The following is a 24,026-nucleotide window of genomic DNA, read 5'->3' on the forward strand; positions in this document are numbered from 1 at the left end:
CAGTTTGATTAAATAATATCAGTTGACTTAGTGAATGAATTCATCCACTCAATTCATTGTATTTTAAACATAATGCAACTTGGTAAAAAAAAATGTAAAAGGCAGAAATATCTACTCAATTCATGGTGAATTTTGACACATTGTGTTGAGCTACTAACATTTTATATAATAGTGAGTTGGTGCAAAAGGCTAGGAAGATGAAACCTTGATCAGTTCTATTGTAGACTCTTGACGGCTGACTGAGTCCATCTCCTGTGACATCCTGTTTCATTAAATAATCAACACTGATAGTATATCATACAAGAATATATAGCATGCTGCATTATTCTAACAAAATGGAGCTGTCAAGAAATGAAAGTATTTCCTGGACTGTTTCAATGATCTACATATTACAATTTCCTTTACCAACTGCAGAAATGAGGCACCACTTTCTCATCTTTGAGAGTTGAGTTTCTTGCGCTGCTAACAAACATGTCCGACAATAGCTCCAACTGGTCGCAGGTATTGCCTCTCTCTCTCTCTCGCTCTTTCGCTCACACGCACACATCAGTTCTTGGACCAGTTCAATCGTACTTCAAAACGAAGCAGAAATCATAAGATCATATAAGAAACTCTAGAATGAAAGGCTTGCCAATCTTCAGAAAAATTCTCAATGTTTTTTTAGTGTATTTAGATTTTTCCTTTTGTGTGTGTCCGATAACTCTGATTTTCCCGTTTCTCCAGTCGAGGGAAGAGAGGAGTCCACTTAGCAGCCTTGCTGAGTCCTTGTTGGGGAGTATTGCAGAAATCATGAAGTCAGTGATATACATACAAGTAGAGAAGGAGATTTTCACTGAAATCGGCTGCTACTTTTATCGGGTGTCTGTCATAGTCATGGAGCTTCACATAAACTGGAGTACTCCAACAAATACAACTGAGATCATACAATCTCTCTGCAAAAAAGTGGAGTTGGCCAAGAGCTTTACTGCAAACTTAGGGGAAAATGCACAGATTATAAGACATGCTGAATTAGCAAGTGTGGTGAAGCAGCTTGAAGATGTTATGAGAGGTATAGGGGAAAACCTTAGCCTAATACCTTTGTCAACATATGGGAACCATGAATATGCGGAATGGGCAGCTAAGGCACTTTCAAAGGAGATGAAGGATGTGTCGTTTGTTGTCAGCCCGTCTCATGGCTCAGAGTCCAAAGACCAGCAGCTTCATAGGTTTCCTCCCAGGGAAGAAATGAAACAAGTGGAAACAGATCTGTATTCCATCGATGCTGATGCTTCTGCTATGAATCTTCAGTTATCAGATACGTCACAGTCGTATATGAGTGCCAACCAAGACCAGGAAAGACCGATCATTCTGGACAGAAATGATCCCAAAAGTTTGAGTGGTGGCTCCTCATTGAAGGCATTCCCACAGCTGGCTCAGTACATGGAGCCATTATACGACACTTTTTTCTGTCCTCTGACGAAGAAGGTCATGGAAGATCCTGTAACAATTGAAAGTGGAGTGACATATGAGAGAGAGGCGATAACTGAGTGGTTCAACAAATTTGGTGATGGAGCGGAAATTGTCTGCCCAAAATCAGGAGAAACTCTAAAGAGCAGAAATATCAAAAGCAATGTTGCATTCAAAGCAACGATTGATGAGTGGAAAGAGAGAAATGAAGCTGCAAGAATTAAGGTTGCCCGAGCAGCACTCTCTTTGGCCAGTACGGAAAATATGGTGCTTGAAGCAATCGATGATCTACAAAGCATCTGCAAGAGTAAGCCATACAACAAGGTGCAGGTTCGCAGCATCGGAATAATTCCACTACTTACCAAGTTTCTTGAATACAGAAGCAGAGGCGTAAGAAATGTAACGCTGGAGCTACTGAGACAGTTAGCCGAGGATGATGCAGATGGGAAGGTGATTCACTTTAAATGTTTAATTTCAGTTTCAGCAGCTTCATGCTCTCATGCCATATGTAATACATCTTGATTCATATTTATTTTCTGCAATAGTAAACTCATGCCATATGTAATACATCGTGGTGCTTCTCTGTATAGGATGAAATCGTGAAGACAGTTGATATATCAACAATAATAAAGATGCTGTCAAGTAATCACACACCTGTGAGACATGCATCTGCATCGCTCCTGCTTGAGCTGTCGAAAAGCCAGTCTTCGTGTTATAAGATTGGGACAGTAGCTGGAGGTATTCTGATGCTGATCACTGTCAAATACAGACAATCCTCAGATGCATTTGCTTCAGAAACAGCCGATCAGATCTTGAAGAACTTGGAGATTCTACCTGGTAATATCAAGATCATGGCAGAAAATGGATATTGGGAGCCATTGCTAGCTCATCTATTCGAAGGTAATAGTTCGCTTCGTTTCTTCCTGCAATGTGATAGGTAAAAGAATTATGACTTATATACAAGTAAATGTATAACGATGTTGAATAAACAGGAAGCGAGGAGATGAAAATGGAGATGGCGAGTTATCTTGGGGAGATTGTTATTGGACCTGATAGGATGGCGTTCGTAGCAGAGACAGCTTCTCCAGCTCTGATCCAAATGGTGCAAAGTGGAAATTCTCTGACCAGAAATGCAGCATTCAAGGCCTTGAAGCAGATATCTTGTTACCATCCGAATGCTGGGATACTCGTTGAAGCTGGCATAATGCAGACTATGGTAGACGAGATGTTCACAAGAATGACCCACAGCGAACCAATGAATTCAAAATCTGAGGCAGCTATAATACTTGCTAACATACTCGAGTCTGGTCTGGAGCTCGAGAATTTCCCAGTCAGCACGCAAGGCCACACGATGTCATCAGACTACATAGTATACAACGTTATCTACAGAATCAAGAGCATAAGCCCTGATGACCTGAACATCAACTTCATCCGAATCCTGCTGTGCTTGATCAAGTTCCCAAAGGCATCAGCTACCATTGTTTCAATTGTCAAAGAGACAGAAGCCAGTTACAATTTGATCGAACTGATCAATACTACAAATGAAGAACTTGGTGTAGCATCAATCAAGCTACTCATCGCGCTCTCAGCTTTCATGGGACACACATTGTCAGACAGACTCTGCAGAACTCAAGGACAACCTGAGAAGTTAATCAAGAACCCATCCGAAATTAGTAGGATCACAGAATTACATGCTGTTTCAGCTAATCTTTTGGCGAAGCTTCCTCATCAAAACCTGACGCTCAACCTCGCCTTGGTTAACAGCAACACTGTTCCCACAGTCATAAAAAGCCTCAATCAGATACAGAGGAGCGGGACAAGGTCAAGCAGACATGCAAGTTCTTATTTTGAAGGGTTGGTGGGCGTTCTTGTCAGATTGACAACGACATTGTATGACCATCAGATCTTGCTTACAGCAAGAACCTACAACTTGGTCGAAGTTCTGACAGAGCTCTTAACCCGAGCATTCACAGATGAGGTACAGAAGCTATCTGCAATAGGGCTGGAGAATCTGTCAAGACAATCCATCACTCTATCAAGACCACCAGAGAGGAAGAAAACCAAGATTCTAAAACTCTTCATTTTCCAAAAATGTGTATCAATCAATCTGTCCAAAGTGAAAGGGAAAGGAGAAGATTTCTCACTTTGCCCCATCCATGGAGGGGTTTGCTCTTCCCAGGAAACATTCTGCCTCCTCGATGCAGAGGCTGTGGAGAGACTGCTGGCTTGTTTGGACCACGAGAACGTGGAGGTGATCGAGGCAGCACTATCTGCACTTTCCTCATTGCTAGATGACAAAGTTAATGTGGACAACAGCATAAGCTTGTTGTCTGAAAAACATGCTCTCTCGTATGTGCTGAACGTCGTGAAGGAGCACAAAGAAGAATCTGTATTGCAGAAAGCATTTTGGGTGATAGAGAGATTCTTGGTAAAAGGTGGAGATGTGTCTGTTTCAAATGTCTCACAGGACAGACTGTTTCCTGCTACATTGGTGAGTTCATTGCATCACGGAGATGAATACACCAGGCAGATGGCAGAGAAAATTTTGAGGCATTTGAACAAAATGCCTAATGTATCAAATACCATGAGCTTTAACATGTAAAACCTATCCATTGTTCAAGAAATATGTCTGTATACAGTTTTCAGCAGAACCACATAATTTCCTTAAACTAGGTTCTGGACTTCCTAGTTCTTACTGTGATTAGTCCGAATTCGCCTCCTCATTAACATCTTTATCCCATGTGCCATTTAATCTTCTTATAGATTCTGTTTCTGAAAGTTTTAAAAAATTATTGTTCGAAGTCATATGACTCAAATATAACAGACAAACCTCCCTCATATATGCAACCATGTAGTTGTAAAAACAAAAAAGTGAAAAACAAAACAAGGGATACGCTTTATGTTGTACTATTTGCATGAGAAATGTTTCTATTATGCGTTACCATGATGATGGGAGTATATTTAGAGCTCAGGAATTACAATGTGGAGTTGGTTTGGCCGGCAAAGCCGAAAGGATCCCCCATTCAAATATAGAAAATGTTGATAAAATAATTTCTTCGGACATTTGAAAGATTCCAATTATAATAAGACAAAAACAGAGGTGGTTGCCTAGATTTGATCCTGTCAAATATAAGAAATGGAAGATAATCTTAATAAAATTGTAGTTTTCTCTTACCTCATGGATAGCCCACTTAACACCAACAGCTCCAAAATAAAACCAATTAGACTCTTTTCAGCAAGTATCCAACCACATCCGACATCAAGAAAATACCTACTTTCTATGGAACAAGAAAATCTTGTTGCAAAAAACTAAATAAAATAAAAAGAAGTTTAATTGAGAACTCAACAGGGGGGAGTGCGACAAATGTCGTACATATAATTCTTATGTTGACATCATCTAATGAGATGCAAGTCAGTAACTTATAAAGGGTGACTGGGAGAAATGTACTAACTTAAACAACAAAATGTCTTCTTTCTCAATAGAAGATTTTGTTGGGAATGGATGTCTGAAAGAATTGTTGCCAAGGCTGCTAGGTGAAGGCTGGGACGATGTACCTACTTTGAAGGTAATGAATTCGGAAGACATGGATGATATCGGCCTGACTCGACAGCAGAAGGTTGGTTTCTCTATCAAAATACTATTCTATCCATTCTCATGCTATTCAGTTTTGAAGTAACTGTGCTAACAACTTCAATCTACCCTGCTCAAGGATGCAATTGAAATTAGGTCATACCTGCATGACCGGACGCTGATGCAGTACGGGGATCAGTTAGAGGCCTCTAGGAAGAGTTTGCCTGAGCTTCTTGGCTTGAGTAATGACGATCTTGCTTCTCAATTTGGTATGAAACGAGGCCATATTGCTCGTTTCATGAACAGAAGCACAGCGTGCTCACTGGATCCATTGCCAGCATCGTATACCCTCCCAGCAAGGAGGCGAAACAGCTTGCCATCCAGAAATAGTAGCATACATAAGAGTCAGCTCACACCTGCGAATTCCAATAAACTTGTTACGCTGAGATCGTCTGGAAGAAGCAGTTCTGGTTCTGATTTTACCGTGGAACGGTCCATGGCAAGCTTTAAAATAAAAGATGGATATGTCTTCAAGGGGATCGTTGCAGCAATGCCGGCAGAGCCTAGGGCCTGTGGCTGTGTGGAACCTCCCCCAGTAGTCGAGAATGTAGCTCCTTACTCCACGATAGAGAATATCTCCGTCCAGAAACTAACTCCCGAATACAAGATTGGAATGGAGCGGTTGATCAAGTCAAAGACACCACCGATGAAGGCTTCAGAGCTGTGGCGAGAGAAACCGGCTCTCTTTGTCTGCATTCGTAGGCCTGGGTACGATTTCATTCAAATAAGCGCGAAACTTCCAAGTCATAAACTATAATTAACCCATATCTATGAAATCAGGTGCATCATGTGCCGAGCTGAAGTGCATCAACTCTACTCCAAGAAACCTATATTTGATGCTCTTGGAGTTCAACTGTTTGCAGTTCTTCATGAGCACATAGACTCAGAGGTTCAACATCTCCCTCGGATTATTATGCATCATGAGAAATGACTAAACAATGTTTACTAAAACAAGTTGAATGGTTTCAGATAAAAGATTTCTGGCCGCGATACTGGGGTGGTGTTGTGCTCTATGACAGGGGGCAGGAGTTCTTCAAGGCTCTTGGTGGAGGGAAGCTGCTCAAAGAAAAGTTCATATCTGGTTTCCTACTCAATCCTAGAGCGATCGCAAACTACAGGAGAGCAAAGGCTTCCGGCATTCAAAATAATTTCAAGGGTGAAGGTGAGATCAAGGGTGGACTCTTCATAGTAGGCAAAGGTAAAAGTGGAATCGCGTACCAGTTCATCGAGAGAAACTTTGGCGACTGGGCACCACTTCCTGAAGTCATAGACATCTGCACTCATATTCAGGTAATCTCGCGTTACATCTTTCTAGTCCATCAACATTGATCGTGGTTTTGCACAAACACTCATCATCATGAGCTGATTTAAGCAGAGCAACCAGTTAGACTCAACGAAAACATGGAAAGAAGAATCAAAAGAATGAAGTGAACGGACCAGAGTACATCTCGTATCAGCTTCCACATCTGTCCTTCATCAAGTTTCAGTTTCAAGATCTCTGAGATTTAATACAAATATCTTGTAGTTTGGCTTTCAGTATGATTTTCTTTGACATAAATTCAATTTCCTTATTGTTTTAAGCAGTTCAAGCATGGAAAATCATACGAGCAACTCATTACTTGATCTTAACTCACTCGAATCCAGTCCTGAACTTTGCAACTGCTATCATAAATTAGAACAAAAGTAAAAATAATAATTGCTGTTAATTTAACGTGTTAATTCATACTATTAACAACGAATAAAACGGTGTTCTATCTTGCGAATTATAGAAGTATATATGTAGATTCGAAGGGCGCTGAAAAATTCAATATCAAGCACAAAAGGTATATATAGAATACACAAAATATTCAATATAATCAGCTCCTCTGGAGTTGCTTGATATCATATCAGTAACCAATTATAAAACGCCTAAAAAATCATAGAGAAATAAATGTCAGAATCAATGCATTATTCTCCATAGGAGATGAAGCTTGAATCTCTAACAAAATGTGATGCTGTATTAAAATTCTGTATTTCAGAATCTGTATGATACTCATACATTACCTTCAGCCATCCAGGAACAAGTTTGGAGGCTTACGGCATCTCTTTAGCCCGATCGCCATCCACTACCAAAAGTCTCCACAAGAACATTCCCCATTTTTGAATAAATGGAACCGGACAGCATCTCTAACGAGAATCTCTCGTTGTGTGATCTTTGAAATTATTTTGGTTGCATTATGGCAATCATCACAAACACGGAGGTTTTTTACCACTTTTATCTGCAACTCGGGAGGAACGAAAATCAAGCCAAACGCAATCGCTAGCCTTTCACTATGATGGTTCAGCATCTTCAGTTTCTCCGACTCCTGAACATCGTGCAGAACAGATTTCACATCAGGCACATATCCACCCTCTCTCATTTTATCACCAAGTTTCTCCAACTCCCGATATATCTGACCAGAAAACGGGCTTGAATTGTCATCAGCAGTGAAAATGTGCACTCTGTTCTTATACTTGATCCAACTACATCCCGGCTCTTTCCTGACTCCCTTCTCTTTCATTCCTTTTCTCAACTGAGCTACCTCGTCCCATTTCCCTTTAGCAGCGTAGATGCTGACAAGCAACACATGGCCAGCAGAGTTTTGTGGATCCAATTCTAGAAGAGATTCTGCGGCCCATTTCCCTATTTCCATGTTACCACGGTTTCTGCACGAGCTCAGCAGCGTAGACCAACCAATTGTATCAGGACGGAAAGGCATTTCAAGTATGAATTTTTTCGCTTCTTCCAACTGCCCAGCTCGACTGTACAGATCAATCATGCAAGTATAGTGATCAAGAACTGGCCTAATCCCATATTTATCCACCATTAAAGCGAAATAATGGCGGCCTTTGTCCACGAAGCCAGCCCTGCTGCAGGCCGAGAGAACCCCAACAAAGGTAACTCCATCTGGCTGGAGACCACGAACCAACATTTCCTCGAACAAACTGATAGTTTCATTAGCCTTTCCAAACTGGGCATAGCATGAAATCAATGCGGTCCAAGTCACTTGATCCTTCACTTTGATCGCATTGAACAACTGATGTGACTCCTTGATGTTGCCGCATTTACCATACATGGTTACAAGTGCATTTGAGACGGTAATGAAGGCAATCAAACCGGATCGCAATGCTTGACCGTGAAACTGAGCTCCCTCTTCGATACTAGCCAGATTTGCACAGGAGCTTATCACACTGCCTAAAGTGAAATAATCCGGCTCACCTCCGTTTCTCTGCATCTCGCATAATATCCTAACAGCTTCCTCGCTGTACCCGTTCTGACTGTAACCTACTAACATGGCAGTCCACGACACAATATTCTTGTACGACATTTTCCTGAAAACCCTCTCAGCATTCTTGATGTCACCACACTTTGAGTACATATCAACAAGTGCACTCGACACAAAAACATTGTCCATATAATCAGTTCTAGTCAGATAAGCATGAATCTGCTTCCCTTCTTGCAATGCAGAAAGACCTCCACAAGCAGTCAAGACACTTCCAAAGGTAAATTGATCCATATTCACTGCATTCATTCTCATCTCTTGTAACAGCTCTAGTGCCTCTCTATACATTGTATTCTGTGTTAGCCCGGTGATCATGGTCGTCCAAGAAATCAAGTCCTTCTCAGTCATACTTCCAAACAAACTGTATGCTTCTTGCAGCATCCCACACCCCAGAAAGCCCATAAGCATCGTGTTGTTAACAACCAAATTCCTCTCCGGCAACTCGTCAAACACACGCTTTGCCTCACTTATCAATCCGCATTTCGCATACATATCAACTAAAGGACTCCCCACAAAAACATAAGACTCGAATCCGAGCTTTACTACTTGGGCATGAATCACCTCTCCCAAATCCACCCAACCCTTTTTCGACAGCATTATTATAACTGTAGAAAGCGTGATCCTGTTCAAACTCTCCAACCCCTGCCTCAACATCAATTTGTAAGCCTCCAACGCCTTCTCGATCAATCCGCATTTTATATAACCCGATATAACCAGGTTCCACGACACCCCATCTTTACGTGGGATCAAATTAAACATCTTCTCCATATTCACAACGTCCCCCTGCTTCGAGTAGACTGATAGAACAGTGTTCCAAGAGAAATGGTTTGGTCTGCGCATTTGATCGAACACTTGGCGTGCATAGGCGATGTTGCCCAGCTTGTTGTACCCATTGATGAGATTGTTTAGCAAGAAAGGCTCCGGGTCCACAAGGTTCTTGATGATGTGTGCATGGAGCTGTTTCACTTGCCGTATGCTGTAGGCTTCGCAGCATTGCTTCAGCCACGAAACATAGTAATCGGAAACCTTCGATGCGGCATTGTCCAAGATATGCCTCGGCGGAAACGGTGTGTTCCCTCTCATAGCCTCGACTTAATGATGCTTTAATTTTACTCTGCTTTGGTTTTACCATTTATCCAAAAACCTAATGCCTATCAGATTTTCCCCAATTTTGAAAAGGTGAGAAGAAAATGATACTCGAGAAAATGATACTCAACCTCTTGCTACAAGGTTTTGCAAATATTACAACGCGTGTGATTGTATCTAAACGTTTTTAGAAAATCCAGAGGGGTGGATTCACTTTGCACTAATTTTTTGCTTTATATTTGAACAAGCACTATTAATGAACAGATTCATATGCAACCTGGAAAACGAAAACGAAAACAATGCACAAATTTTTATACTACAAATTTGAGGCACCCATTTAACAAGGCCAAATCTTTCTGATCATAACACATTTGAGCAAAGACAACATTTTTATACTTGATTTTTATGAATATCATGTGCAGAAATCTCTCCCAGCATAACTCAAGAATGTACAATTCTCATTTGTCGACATAATGGAGCTGGAGATGACGGCTCTGAAGTAGAACTGCTTGAATACTACGCAGTCGTTTGTTGCTACGCCTTTTCGCCCAGAGAGTTCCAACTCCAGAATCCAGTATATGTAAGTTTTCAATTGCCAGACAAGGATAAGTATGTACTAGTGAGAATCCTAATCTGCCTGAGCTCAGGAATACATTCAATTGCTTCGTTCTAGGTAATCCACTCCGAAGATATTAGATTACAGGGATTGATGATTGGTCAGGGCTCGGCTTTCATGTGTCCTGGTGGCAGAGAGCCTGAAAGGAAAGGAAGCCGTCAAGAACTGAGATCATCAAGCAAGATTTTGTGATGGTGATTTTGATTGTTATTTACCACTTAAATCCTGGCTACTGGAAGGAGCACTCGAGGTGAAGCCCATGTGCACGACATTGTGAAGTTCATCCTCCCAGTTGGATACCTGAGGCTGATGAATTCAGTTGGAAATCTTCAATTAGGAGAAGATGTGAATAGAAATCTACTTCAGAGATTGATGAAATGCTTACTTGAGAAGAAGGTTCTTTGAATCCTGCACAGACGGATGGTGATTGAATATTGATTGGTCTACGAAGAGCTTCAGCAGAGTTACTTGGAATACATGTCTGGATTAGTCCCAGTTGTGGCGGATGAATTGGAGGAAACGGCATAGTCATATCTGGCAATAATCCTAGTGACGACATACCACCTCTAGATTGTAGCATCTGTCGTCAATTTGTCACTTTTTTCAGATAAACGAGGATCTAACTGCATGAGTGCTCCAACAATATAATGATTTGGGTGTAGGAGGTGTGTAATCTTACATCTTTAGTTAGGAACCCTTCAACGTTGAACTCCAAACGAGGATTTACAGTCGCGAGCTTCATTGATAGGAACTGAAACACAAGTGAATCAATTCTCATGATAAACTCCACAAATCACTAATGTCTAGTATAATTACGAACCATTGAAAATTAGGCGAACTTATCCATACCTCAACTTGCCGTTGTAGTGATTGCACATAATTGATGATTTCATCGAGCATTACAGCTTTTCCGGTGACCTTATACACGAAAACAAAAGAGAAATCAGCAACTAACAATGAATTTCTGTGCTAATTTTGACCCTTAATTAACAATACAATACCTTGCTGCAACCAGGCACAAGATCCTGAAGGAATTTCATCCTTTCACTGATCTTTTCCCTTCTCACCTGCATCATCAACAGGTCATTTATCTAGTTTCGATTCAAGAAACAAAATAGTAGGTCACAGTAATCATGGAAGTTGTCGCATTTCGAGTGTCGAGCAAAGAACTGATCACAAGATTGTTACCCTCTCAGCGAGACTGTGGCTGTTCGTTGCTTGACCTCTCCGTGCTCTAACATGTATGTAATCTTCCTTAGGCGGATCCGAGCCTCGAGACCCCTGCTTCCCATTCTTGCTGCCAGGATTGCTGTTTGATGTAGTGTTGTGATCACCTTTTTGTTTCATCTCCCTGGTGTCCTTTGTCGTCTCAGCGGACTGCGTTGGGGTTTCATTATTCTCATCATTCTGAGCATTCTGGCAAGGCAAACACAACTGAATAAAAAATCACTAAAGACTGGCTAGCTGCACGCATTTTTGCTGCAGTGTGGAAATGAAATAACGAACAACTGAACAAGATCAAAACCTGCACCCCTCCTCTCTTCCTCTTCTTAGGGCCAAGCCCTTTGCCAGGAGACTCTCCCGTCATGCAGGCCACCTCCTCTTGAGGGCCACGGCCGCTACACTCAGCCTCGTCAGAGTCATTACCCGCTATCCCAACTCCCTGTTTGGCCTCATCATGTAAACTCTCGCTCCTCTTCTCATTCTTGAAAGGGCTCCCTTCAGCCCCCGGCTTCCCCATAAACAGACCACCCTCTTTGGACAACTCGGCCATGTTCATTTCATGCCTCTGCGAGTGAACCACACCCAACCCCTGAGAGAACGGATTCAGCGGGTCAGGAACAGCAAACAGGTTCATCATTTCACCGAAATTCCCTCCACTGAAGCACGAAAATCTCGCTGCCCTCTCAATGAAACCAGAATCAGCCGGAAAGTTAGGCAGCATACCCGAAACAGGCGGCATGAACATACCCCCTCGCATCATTGCACTTGGGTTCCAACCCAAATCAGCCCTCACAGAACCAAGGTTACTAGAAGTGCTAACATCATTCTGTACATTCACATCGCAATACCCCAAACTCTGTCCGTTAATCGAATGGTCCCAAACCGTAGGGCAAAATGAATCAACCATCGAGGGCGAGGAGCAAGCAGAGGACTCCACCATTGAATTGCAGACGGACGTCATCCCAATAGACGTGTTAGTTAAATTATTTCCATTAACTTGCCACTCTGGAGCTATATTAGGAGTGTGATAGTTTAAAGAATCATCATTTGCATTAGAAGGCTCAACACTAGCATCTTTTCCAACAACATCCATAGCTAGAGGTAGAGAGATAGAGAGAGAGGAGAAGAAGAAACCACCAAGCAAAGGACTAATTACACTCCTTCAAAGAATCACAACCTCCTGGTAACAAGCAAAATGAAACCCAAATTAGAAGTGCCCTAAATTATCAACCCTAATGATCAACAAATTCCAAGAATTCTCATAAAAAGCATTCAAGACATTATTGTGATACTCGATAAATGAGCCCAGCTAGAACACCAAAACACATAGTCAAAGTAGTCTATCAGAAACAGCTGGGCAGATTAGGGATTAAATATCTCTCTCCAAGTTCTATGACTCGTGAATTGAAGAGGAGAGAAACAAAACACCACACAGAGCCAAAAACATGTAACGGAATGCCACAACTACACCACTGAAAACTACTGTTCCCAAAGCTATTTCTCTCTGAAATTAAAGCACCAAAAACCCCATTAATGCAGAGAGGGAAAAACATAGCTATGCTCAATTAAAGAGCTCAAAGACATTAAATGAAAGCAGAGAGAGGAAACTGAGTCAATAGAAGCAGAGACATTAAATTGAGCATCATAAATACGAGTAGGCACCCCCATTTACTCGTTCAAAAACAAACCCTATGGAGAAAAGGGGATTCCAGTAAGTGCTCTGGTGAGGCAGAACTTAAAAGGGAACAAAAGCAAAGAAAAGATACCATTTTGAGATTGTGGGCTGCCTTTAAGAGCTTCTGTACTGTTTTTGAGCAGCCCTTCCAGAATTCTTTTTTTTCTTCAAAATTTGAATTGGTTTCGTTCAAAGCTGAGACTGTTTATGTACTGAGCACAGTGACCTGAGAGCATTCAAGAAAACAATAAAGAAGAGAGAGAAAGAGGGGAAACAAGATCAGGGAGCGCAGAGAGAGAGAGGAAGCAAAATAAATGGGTGATTTGAAGGAAATGAAAAGGATAACTTATTAGGAAAGATGCTGCATTTATACCCACGCCTTGCATAAAAAACAGAGCACTTCATGCTTCAAAACAAAATCAAAAAAGAGAAAATTTCTACTCCCTCCGTCCCAAGGAAGATGACCCCTTCCTTGGACGGCACGGGATTTTAGGTAGCTTTATTTTGTGTGTTAAGTGGAGAGAGTAAAGTAAGATAGATGGAATAAAGTAGAGATAAAAGTGTTTCTATTTTTAGTAATGGGTCATCTTGATTGGGACAAACTAAAAAGGAAAGTGAGTCATCTTCAATGGGACGGAGGGAGTATTTATTAGGAGTAAAATTCTTGATCAATAATTATTTAGTAAACCATCGCCACAGCTGTTAGTTAAATTTCTATTTAATTATATTATACTCCTGGTTAGTTATTTTAATTTATTTCAAGTTATTTTAAATTAAAACTCTTGAATTTCTTCAAAATCGGATAATTGCAATGTATATTACGAACCGAACATATATAGACATATCGTTCTACTAATTCATTTCCAATTTCAACATTTTTGGAAGAGTAATTTGATTGTTGACTGTCAATTTCAACCCAAAATCAAGAAAAATATGGAGTAGAAGATTGAGAAAAACTGTTAAAAACAAAACAACGAGAACAAGTTTTAAATCAAAATCGGTTTAAGAAATTCTTAAACCGCTTCAGTAAAAAATAGTCTTTTCCTTTTTCTTTGACTTGGAAATAACAAAATGGTGAAATTTGATGTTAGACAACTCTATTCAGTCATTTTGAGTTTTAAAGATTAATGTCTTAGTTGACTTTTATTATTACGATGTGTCATTTGAAATTGGTTACACTCCATATTCATAAACTTACTTCAAAATAAAATTGGTATATATGGAATTTCGAGTCATAAATACACAAATTTTCATAGTGCTCACCGCTCAATCAAATACTATTTCATGTTATCCTCACAAAAATATCCTACCTAACAAAATTTCCATTTACTCAAAATAGAAAAGAAATATCCCACAATCCTGAGCAAAGCCGTAGTAGGTATGAAATAGTACAAAATTAATGGTGAATGCATGAGTATGTGACACTTATACATGGCATAAATACTTTCCCATTACATAATAATATTAATTTATGTAGGTTTCTCTTTAATGTCTGAATAAAAATAATACGTATATCTTCCACTTTTAACTCTCACCCAATATATTGTTATCCAAACTTTACTTTTAAGTCTCATGATTTGTACCTTAAGGGCATGTACATTATTGTTACAGCCTTTTATGTATTTAACTTTACTTTTGTTTGTACTTATGTTTTTAAATTAATAAAGATAAGACTGGATTGAGCTAGCAACTGACAGTGCCAACTCTTAATGTTAAATTACTATTATCATAAAACAATTAAATTTGGACAATGACATTCATTACACCTAGGAATGTGAGTTTATAATATTTGTTCTTATTTTAAGGTTTATTTGGTCAAGAGACCTATATCTAGCTACTAGCTTGGTTTCACACCCTTCATGACCAACTTGGATTGCTTCTAGAGCTACTCTACCTCTCTAGGCTCTCTCATTATTTTGATAACTTACGGCATCATTAACCTGTCCTCTAAAACCCAAGTCCCCTCCATATCATCATTCCTCTACAGTTACGGCTCAAGCCTCAACTGCTCTAACCTTGAAGCCTCAATTGGTGGAAGAATGTTGAAGAAATGGGTAAAAATAGGCAAAAAAAATAAAAAAATAAAAACAGAAAAATAATTTTTTTGGGGGTTTGCGGCACGTCCCGAAGCAATTAACCCTAGGCCGGGCCGGACCCCGGGAGCGTCACCGGGCCACAAATGCGGCCCCGGGACCGGCCTGGGCCGGAACTTCCTCTCCTCCAACGCTTAGGACAGGCCGGGACTCGCATTTTGCGGCCCGGCCCAGTGCGTTAGCGATGCTCTTAGGGCATCATTAACCCCGTCCCCATTTCCGGCCACAAGTCCCCTCCACGTCATCATTCCTCTACAGTTGCGGCCCAGGCCCCAACTGCTGTAACCCTGCAGGTTGCGGCCCGGGCCGCAACTAATAAATGACACTATTCACAACTTCAACCTATTTTATTCGTAAATGCAATACGTTGAACAATTCAAACCGGGAAAATACATTGTTCAGTCGAAAAAAGAAATTACAAATCCTAGAAAAAAAATACAAATCCTAGAGAAAAAAAATTACAAATCCTAAAAAAAAATATTAAATCCTAAAAAATAAAAATTACACGTCCTAGAAAAAATATTGAAATAATTTAGAGGATAGAAATGGAGAAATTGGTGGAAGAATATTGAAGAAATGGGTATAAATGGACAAAAAAATAAAAAAAAAATACATTTTGGGGGTTTGCGGCCCGTCCCGCACCGTGTAACCCTAGGCCGGGCCGGGCCGCGGGATGCTCACCAGGCCGGGAACGCGGCCCCGGGAGCGGCCTGGGCCGTGACTCGCCTCCGTGTAACGCATGGGACGGGCCGGGACTCGCGATTTGCGGCCCGGCCCCTAGCGTTACCGATGCTCTTAACTCCCTTACTAAAATTTTATTTTACACTACTACATACATATACTCCTATATGTGTGTGTTACGTGTTGTACTTGTATCCCACCTTATGCCAAATCTTATTTTCCGTTGATTATTCTTGTATATGTGTGGAATCTTTGCCCAATTCTTTGGAGAACAGTACATAGTAGTAGTATGTTGTTTTTTACACTCTGGAAAAGTAACATTTTCTATTAATTCTTTTGGATGTACTCCCTCCGTCCCCTAATAGGAGTCGCTCTTTGACCGGGCACGAGTTTTAAGAAATATAGAGAAAAGATGGTTGAAAAAGTTAGTGGAATGTGGGACCCATATTTTTATATTGGTTTTATAATAAAATGTGAGTGGAGTGAATTAGTGAAATGTGGGGCCTACTACCATTTATGGTAAAAATGAAGAGTGACTCTTAATGGGGGGACGTCCCAAAATGGAAATTAGCGACTCTTATTTAGGGACGGATGGAGTATTTTTTTAGGAATGGGACAGAAAGAGTAGGTGGAAATTGATCATGTTTCTTAATACAAATTTCAAAATGAAAAATTATCCACTTCCAATACATGGAGTATGTGTTAAGACTATAACATTTATCTAAAAATAAAGCATATTACAATATTTTAGAGAGTAAAAATATCCACAACGATGAACATTCAGTGTGCAATCTTTACATTAATCATATGCTTTTGAACAATATCTATATTACCCTTATATATTAAGAATTAAAATATTAAAAAAATAAAAATAATGCCACATGATAGACTTTGATTAGACAATAGCGCATGCCGATACATGCTCAATAAGCGCCGGTACGCTTGGCCTAATTAAAGAGTTAAAATATGTACCATCTTTTTTTTGCTTTTTATTTCATTCTTGTAGTATGTAATTATATTATACTATATCATACTCCTATAGTCCTATTATCTTCTCTTCACTTTCTAAGTGGAAGTTTTTTTTTCTCCTTGCATGAGTTGCAGTTTAGTATTTTGAAATTGCGTGTATGATTTGATTCTTCCTTAAATAGACGCAAATCTAGAAAGATCTTGGATCCTCAAAGAGCAACTAATCACTACCGAATTAAAATTTATAATTTTTTGTTATATTTTGGAGGTGCACATCGTTCGAATTTATGTTTTATTTGATCTTTTCCCACAGTTTTCTTGTTGTTTGTAGGATATAATTTAATAATTCTCTTTATTATATGTATTCACAAATAATGATTTGAGCAATGCAAAAAAATGCAGAAAGAATAATGGGACCAATGTGTTAGAGATTCCTCTATCAGATTTTATGGTGTTTTCTGGCGTCATTGTACAGCCTAAGGTTCCAATGAAGGTACAAATTTACGTCAATTTTTCAGAATAGTTAATGCATCGTTATTATTCGTTTCTTAACCGTCTCATCTCTTAATTATTCATGGCCTCACTATACTTTTCACTCCATCTCTTAACTAAGAGACAGAACCTCCATCTCTTATCCGTCTGTTAATCATCTCGTCCCTTAACTATTCATTCAATTTCATTTTTTTATTTTTATTTCCAACAAATTCAATTAATAAAAACACACTTCATTAAATAAAATAAAAATTACAACTTAAAATCCTAAAAAAATACATAATTAAATTCGTGGAAAAATAAATAAAAAAAGACATAATTTAAAATACAATTTTATAGAAAATTATAAAAACTACTTCGCCGGCGAATCATCCGCCGGAGGCGGTGGAGGCGGAATACCAAGTTGTCCCGTCAGATACACAATGCCGGCATGATGGGCTTGAAATTGGGCAGGCGTCATGCGTGAAGTGTCCGCCATCGTGGCGGTGAAGTACATGAACATTAAGGAGGAGGGCGGCCTTTGGGAAACCGCATGGCTTGATTCGCCTCGGCCCCTCCTCCCTCTAGCCGCCTTCGCCGCCTTGGTGCCTTGCGGCCGACGACGCCCACGGGAGGACCCCCCCTGCATCGTCCGTCGTGCACTCAACCTCCTGCGAGGCAACCTCTTGTGCGGCGCTACCTGAACCGCCCCCACTAGACGAGTATTGGCCACCCGCGTGTGCTTCGTGCGCTTCGAGGTCGAGCCCGTGCTAGACTGGACACCGCCGGCCCACCTTGCCTCGTCTTTAACGACCTCCAAAATATCGACATGTTTGAATTCTTTGTCGGTGTCGTCGAAATAGACTCGCAAAGCCGATCTCAGAATGTCGGCTCTCGTGGCTCCGCTTTGGTAATGAGCCGCTTCAGTCTTGTAGATGTCGTAGAATTTTTTGACCTCTCTGTCGACTCGGTCAAAGTGAGCGCGGAGCATCTTCAATGTGCGGCGGCGGGACCCCTTCGGCTTAATCTCGTTGTAGGCCTCAGTGACCTATTCCCAGAAGCATTTCCGGGTTTGTTGATTCCCGACGATGGGATCGTACGAGACGCTAATCCAGGCATTGTACACAACCATTGTGTCCTTGCGGCTGTACGGATGTCTGCCTACATCCTCCTCCTCCTCGGCCGCCTCCGCCTCTTCCTCCACGGCGTCGAATGCCCTGGAGGTTCCACCGCCTCGTCCTCCTTCCGGAGTGGGTTCATCCGGATAATCCTCCCTAATTTGGGATAATCCCTGCGAATACATCGGGGCGGAGGGACGGGCGTATGCATCCACATCAAAATGAGGCGGGTGGTACCCCGCCGGCGTCGACGAGCCTTGGGTGCCCGGCGTCGACGAACCGGAACCCGAACCACCCAATACATTATACATGCCCCCCAGTCGCCAAACGCGTTGATGTCAAACCAGCCGGAGCCGCCACCGCCAGAGTTTCCGTCGCTAGACATTTTGGGATGAAAATTGGAGAGGTTAGATGAATATTGAAGAGGAAACGGAGATGATTTGAGAAGAATAGATGTGTGTTTGTGTGTGTAATGAGAATGAAATAGGAGTATTTATAGATTAAAAAAATAAATAAAAAAAATTGCCGAAAACGGTAATATTACCGTTTGATTTTTTATTTTTTATTTATTAAATTTGAATTTTTTTTAAAAATGATTTATTGCATCAGCGTGACGAAGCCCACTCGCGGGCCGGTGAGTGTGCGTCACGCGTGGCGCCAGTGCGCGGCACATCGCGCGGGCGAGACGGCTCGCCATCCGTCTCGGTGGGACGAGCGTCTCGGCGGGATGGTGATGAGACGGGACGCAGAACGCGTCCCGCGTCCGTCTCGTCTCGGAGGGACGAGATAAGAGACACCCGCAATATGCGTTGCGGGTGCTCTAAAATTAATGTTTTTGCCCGTTAAATTTGAGGAAATTCTATAATTTAATTTAGACACTACACTACACTTACTCCACCACAACGAAATTAATGCCAAGATCTCTTGAGAGACTTGTGTTAGCTTATTGGCTATAGCGAATGGGAATATGGGCTAAAAGATGGTGTCTAAACTTCCTTTCGCATCAAGTCTTTTGATGGATAACTTGAAAGGAATTACTTATTAGGAACTTGATGGTACACGGAACACACAATAAGGTATGTCCATTTGATTGCGGTAGCAGTTGAACCTTAGAGCATCCACAATGGCGGCGAGCGGACCGACTAGCCGATTCTCGGCGCTGGCAGGTCCGCTCGCCGAACCATTGCAGCAGGCGAGCGCCAAATCGGCGAGAAAAATAGCGAGCGCACGCTGATTCCCGAGCGCTGGCCGATGTGCTCGCCGATCGGCTGGCCGCCATTGCAGGCTCGCTATCGGCCAGGCGATTTTTTATTTATTTTTATTTAATTTTCGAAACACTATATATACGCGATTTGCACGTCATTTTCATTCGCACCACTTGTTTTAACGAGTTCTCTCTCTATCTTAATTTATGTACAAGAGCAACAACGCGAAATGGAGCACAACAACGAGTCTACTCCAGTGACGAGCGGATTTCAAACTCCCATGGTACCCTTGGGAAGTGGATGGGGTCCGATGGCCGGGTACTACAACATGTACCCTTGGCAGCAGATGATGCCCGGGATGGCATCCGGGGGTAGTATGCAGGGATAGCAGGGGATGCAGGGCTGACAGGGGGTACCCGGGATGCAGATGATGCCGGGGTGGGCACCTGGGATGCAGATGATGCGGGGGGGGACAACGTTCCCCAGTTTTGATTTTTTGACTGCTTCTTCGCACACATCGACCCCATCGGAGACACAGTTCACTGGGTGTGATACTTTCTCCTTAGAGGAGTTGGGGATAGATTTCGGGGATGCGGACACTCCCGTTCAAACGGGGGAGTAGGGCGGGGTCGGGGCGCACCAAAGAAGAAGAAGGGCAAGGGCAAGAGGGTGGTCGGCGAGTCGTCGCAGCCGATTGATGACGAGAGCCCGGCACTGAGGAAGTGGACGGACGCGGAGAACGTCGCGCTGTCCAAGGCTTGGGTGAGTGTTTGCGATGATCCCATCGCCTTGAACAATCAGAGGATCGTCAACTTGTGGGCTAAAATAGCAGCAGCCTACAAGGCATTTTGCCCAGAGGGGAGGCCACGCAGTGGGGAGGAGTGTCGGAAGGGGTGTGACCGAATCAGGGATGCGGTCTCCCAATTTTTGGGCTTGTACACCAACGCCCTCCGCTTGCAGACCAGTGGCCAAACTGACGAGGACTGCAGGAGGATAGCGGAGAAAGCCTTCCCCGTGCCCGGGCTTTATAAAGAGTTCACCTACTGGAACTGCTATGAGGTGCTGATGGACTCCGAGAAGTTTCGGGCAGGTGTCGATGCTGGCTGGCCGAAGAAGCTGCGACTGAACTATACTGGTGATTACAGCGGCGGCGCTTCCCACGACCTCCCCGAGGATGTTAAGGAGTTCTCGTCCCCTCCCGCGTTTACTCGCCGCACTCGCCCGGTTGGTCAAAGGCAGGCGCAACGGGCTTGCCAAGAGTCCCAGGAGGTCCAGTCGGCATCCCCCTGTTAGGGCTGTCAATTTTCGACACGACACGATAATCTGACACGAATCCGCACGAAATTATTGGGTTGGGTCAAGTCTTATTGGATCCGAGTCCTTATCGGGTTGACCCATTAAGAACCCGATAATTTCGGGTTGGGTTCGGGTCGGATGCGGGTCGGATACGGGTAACCTATTAAGAAATAATATTATTATTTTTATTATTATTTAAAAAAATATATATTACTTTAATTTTTTAATTTCTTATAAATTAAGTTTAAATAGTATAAAACGAATTTTAATTGTGTAAATTAGGTTAAAAATTAAGGTTTAATCGTGTAATATTAGGTTTTAATCGTGTAATATCAGGTTCGGGTTGTTATCGTGTCGTGTCAACCCATATTATATCGTGTCGATAACGGGTTCGTGTCGGGTGCGGGTCGTGTTCGGATTTGAAGGTAGCAGGTCGGGTTCGTGTTCGGATTTACAGTTTCCTTAACAGGTCGGGTTCAGGTTAGGCCTTATTGGGTTGGGTCATTATCAGGTTGACCCGATAACGACCCAATCCGCACGATTTGCCAGCCCTACCCCCTGTTGGCAAGTCGACAGCCGAGCTCGCCTTCTTCGCGCGTCAACAAACGCTGGCTCAGATGTACAAGATCTTAGCTGACTGGAAGGTGGCAACTGACCCCGAGGAGCAGAGTTTTCTTCACTCAATGCTCGTGAGTATGCGGATCGATTTGGATGCCGCCGCGGCATAGTTGGGGGGCTCATAAGCGGGCTCAGATGCCGCAGATTTGGGGGTCCCGGATAGCGGCGACAACGGCGAGGAGTGAGGAGGAGGCAGGGGGCTCGTGTGTGGAATATGAGTTTTTTTTAATTAATGTAATTTTTAAAATTAATGTACTTTTTTTAATCTTAATATTATTATTGAATTTTCCCGTATCTGTGTCATAAATTTAATTCCGTATTTTGTGTGATTGTTAATTATTTGTTTTTATAATTTTGTTTATTGGCTAGTCATATTGCTTGTCCAGTTGCTTGTCCTGATGATATGGCAGGAAGGGTTTTTAAGTGCTGATGATGTGGCATGAGGAGTTGTGGCTAGCCTATAACTGACCTATTTACCATTGTCGATGCTCATAGTTTTAGATTGGCGTCTATTCTGAACTTCTGGTACTTAGGAGCTTTGACGTAGCTGTTTGTGGGTTTAGTTTGTGCTTATTGCTAACTTGGTTAGGGCATGTTGTTGGGTCTCGTTTTTTTTTTTGATGCATTTAAGCTGCAGTAGCTTTTGACGTTCAAGCTGCAAGTTACTATTAGGGCGTGTTCACTCTACCATATTTCATTTCCGTCGATTTGGGCCCGTAAAGATTTGGGTATTAGTTTTGGAAAAATGCTTATATTGCTAAGGTGTTCAGTATACCAGATATAAATTCAATATGCAACAAAGATAGTAAATGACAATGACCATTTTACCCTCCACCATTTGTAACCGGATGTGTTGTTAGAGCGTGAGAGCAAGCACAGCTGTGCCGACGGAGATGAACCAGCCATTTTTTTCTGATGGTGGCGCTGGTCTACTTTTTTTTTTTAATCGAAACTCCAATATTCAGTTAAACGATTCATAAGCAACAATTTTATACAATCGAAAACGAGAATTAATCCTAGCACCAGCTGATACTATAATCAAATCAGAACAACCAATTTTTTTTCAATTGTTATGCTGGAAAAAATTGTTCACCTCAAACCCAAAATAATTTAGCATTATAGAAACAATCCCAAGCTAGAATACAAACTCATGCTAATTCCTCAACATATTCCTCTTTCTTAGCACTTCTTCAATGGTGAGAGAGAGTCTAGGCACCTATCAATTGGTATTTTTCTTCAACTCTTCAATTGGTTTTCCTTCATGGCCTTGAGATTGCGAATAAATTCGGAAGGAAATATGGAATTCAATGGCATCCTTGTAGGTCAATTGTGTTGAGAAGAGGATTGACGGCAGTAGGTTGCCGGAGATGTATGAATTAAGAGAACTGAAAGCAAAATCATAGATCACCTTGTTTTGTTAGGGGAGATGTGCAGGGACTGCCCTGGAGGACTCGGAGCTTTAGAGCCGCTGTCGTCGAGCTCATGACGGTGGCCAAGGCTCGGAGTTGACGAATCTGGGGGCTTCGAAAGAATTGTCGGGTCTGCGGGAGGGAGCCGACGCAGAGAGAGAGAGTTCGCGAGGGAGGGACAGAGAGAGAGAGAGGATGGGGGAGGTTGTTGGTGGCGAGCTGTCACACGCCAGCGTCGACGGTGGTGCCACCGGTAGTAGCCGAAAGTGGACAGAGAGGGAGCCGAGTTGGAGAAAGGGAAGAGAGAGAAGAAGGAAGCTTGGTAATTTGTGTAGGAGATGATGAGGTGGAAAGTAAGGTTAGCTTTGTCAATTCAGTATCAATTCTTGGTTCACTCATCGATGCATATAGCAAATCTTACCTATTTTGCAAGAAATAAATTTGCTTTATTTCTTATGAATAGTGCGGGCTTACCATCAATTCTCGGGCTTTGAATGAATTAATTCAAAGAAAGCGAACAACGGAAATGAACAGATTTGCCTCCATTTCTTGGCATTTCTGGTAGAGTGAACACGCCCTTAGGGTTGTGTTTTCTCTTGGTATAATATTACTCCCTCTGTTTTTTAAAAATAACAACTATTTCTATTTTTTATGGTTCCTTAAAAATAAAAATTTTAGAATCTTTCTATTTTAGGACATGGACCCCACAATCCATTAACTCTATTTTCACTATTTTTTCTCTTCCTCTATCTTACTTTTTTTTAATAAAAAACGCCATTTGTGGGCGGGAGGTTTAGGCAGACCTCCAACCCATAAATAATATCAAAATAAAATGTTCTAACAACATGATCTTAGCCCAAAAGTGACTAGGATCTAAACAAGAACATGAAGAAGCCAAATAGAGGTCCCACATGTAAAGATCCTCCGTACTATCAAGTGGAAAAAAACTGACTATATATACACGAGGGATAAACGAAAAATTATCAAAACCAGCCACCAAAGAAGCTGGATCAACCCACATCTCTACGTCGGAAACGTCTTCCTCTATCTTACTTTACTCATTTGCTTTTTCCTCTCTCTTACTTTACCAATTGTAAATTAAAATCGGTGTCGTTTTAAATATTTATATATTTTTAATATGGAGGGAGTATTTTTTGTCTAATTTGGTGCTACACTAGAAAAAAGT

General features: G+C 41.7%; 4 protein-coding genes across 7 annotated transcripts; 2 read left to right on the plus strand and 2 right to left on the minus strand.

Moving 5' to 3' along the window:
* Positions 1 to 112: 112 nt before the first annotated feature.
* On the plus strand, positions 113 to 4,137 carry LOC121794924 (putative U-box domain-containing protein 42). Of its 2 annotated transcripts, XM_042193328.1 has the most exons (4): positions 113 to 501; positions 724 to 1,896; positions 2,037 to 2,346; positions 2,439 to 4,137. In XM_042193328.1, exons 1-4 carry the CDS (start codon positions 472 to 474, stop codon positions 4,046 to 4,048), a joined length of 3,123 nt encoding a protein of 1,040 aa, XP_042049262.1. In that variant the 5' UTR covers positions 113 to 471; the 3' UTR covers positions 4,049 to 4,137. The 2 variants fall into 2 exon arrangements, with proteins under 2 accessions (XP_042049262.1, XP_042049261.1); XM_042193327.1 differs by having other exon boundaries at positions 113 to 1,896.
* A 773-nt stretch (positions 4,138 to 4,910) lies between these two features.
* Positions 4,911 to 6,521, plus strand: LOC121794927. The gene is made up of 3 exons (XM_042193334.1): positions 4,911 to 5,063; positions 5,157 to 5,785; positions 5,858 to 6,521. The coding sequence occupies exons 1-3, from the start codon at positions 4,911 to 4,913 to the stop codon at positions 6,006 to 6,008; spliced, it is 933 nt and encodes a 310-aa protein (XP_042049268.1). The 3' UTR covers positions 6,009 to 6,521.
* On the minus strand, positions 5,653 to 9,612 carry LOC121794925 (putative pentatricopeptide repeat-containing protein At1g68930). 2 transcript variants are annotated; one of them, XM_042193331.1, is made up of 3 exons: positions 7,121 to 9,612; positions 6,296 to 6,439; positions 5,653 to 5,781 (listed from the first exon to the last, which is right to left on the minus strand). In XM_042193331.1, the coding sequence occupies exon 1, from the start codon at positions 9,460 to 9,462 to the stop codon at positions 7,183 to 7,185; it is 2,280 nt and encodes a 759-aa protein (XP_042049265.1). In that variant the 5' UTR covers positions 9,463 to 9,612; the 3' UTR covers positions 5,653 to 5,781; positions 6,296 to 6,439; positions 7,121 to 7,182. The 2 variants fall into 2 exon arrangements, with proteins under 2 accessions (XP_042049265.1, XP_042049263.1); XM_042193329.1 differs by lacking the exons at positions 5,653 to 5,781; positions 6,296 to 6,439 and adding an exon at positions 6,606 to 6,736.
* A 124-nt stretch (positions 9,613 to 9,736) lies between these two features.
* On the minus strand, positions 9,737 to 13,323 carry LOC121794926 (transcription factor bHLH49-like). 2 transcript variants are annotated; one of them, XM_042193333.1, is made up of 9 exons: positions 13,072 to 13,323; positions 11,607 to 12,485; positions 11,270 to 11,497; positions 11,083 to 11,148; positions 10,931 to 10,999; positions 10,761 to 10,832; positions 10,467 to 10,661; positions 10,297 to 10,381; positions 9,737 to 10,220 (listed from the first exon to the last, which is right to left on the minus strand). In XM_042193333.1, exons 2-9 carry the CDS (start codon positions 12,396 to 12,398, stop codon positions 10,183 to 10,185), a joined length of 1,545 nt encoding a protein of 514 aa, XP_042049267.1. In that variant the 5' UTR covers positions 12,399 to 12,485; positions 13,072 to 13,323; the 3' UTR covers positions 9,737 to 10,182. The 2 variants fall into 2 exon arrangements, with proteins under 2 accessions (XP_042049267.1, XP_042049266.1); XM_042193332.1 differs by having other exon boundaries at positions 10,297 to 10,387; positions 13,072 to 13,322.
* Positions 13,324 to 24,026: the final 10,703 nt, after the last annotated feature.

This window comes from Salvia splendens, chromosome 3, assembly GCF_004379255.2.
Source record: "Salvia splendens isolate huo1 chromosome 3, SspV2, whole genome shotgun sequence".
NCBI classification, from domain to species: domain Eukaryota; kingdom Viridiplantae; phylum Streptophyta; class Magnoliopsida; order Lamiales; family Lamiaceae; genus Salvia; species Salvia splendens.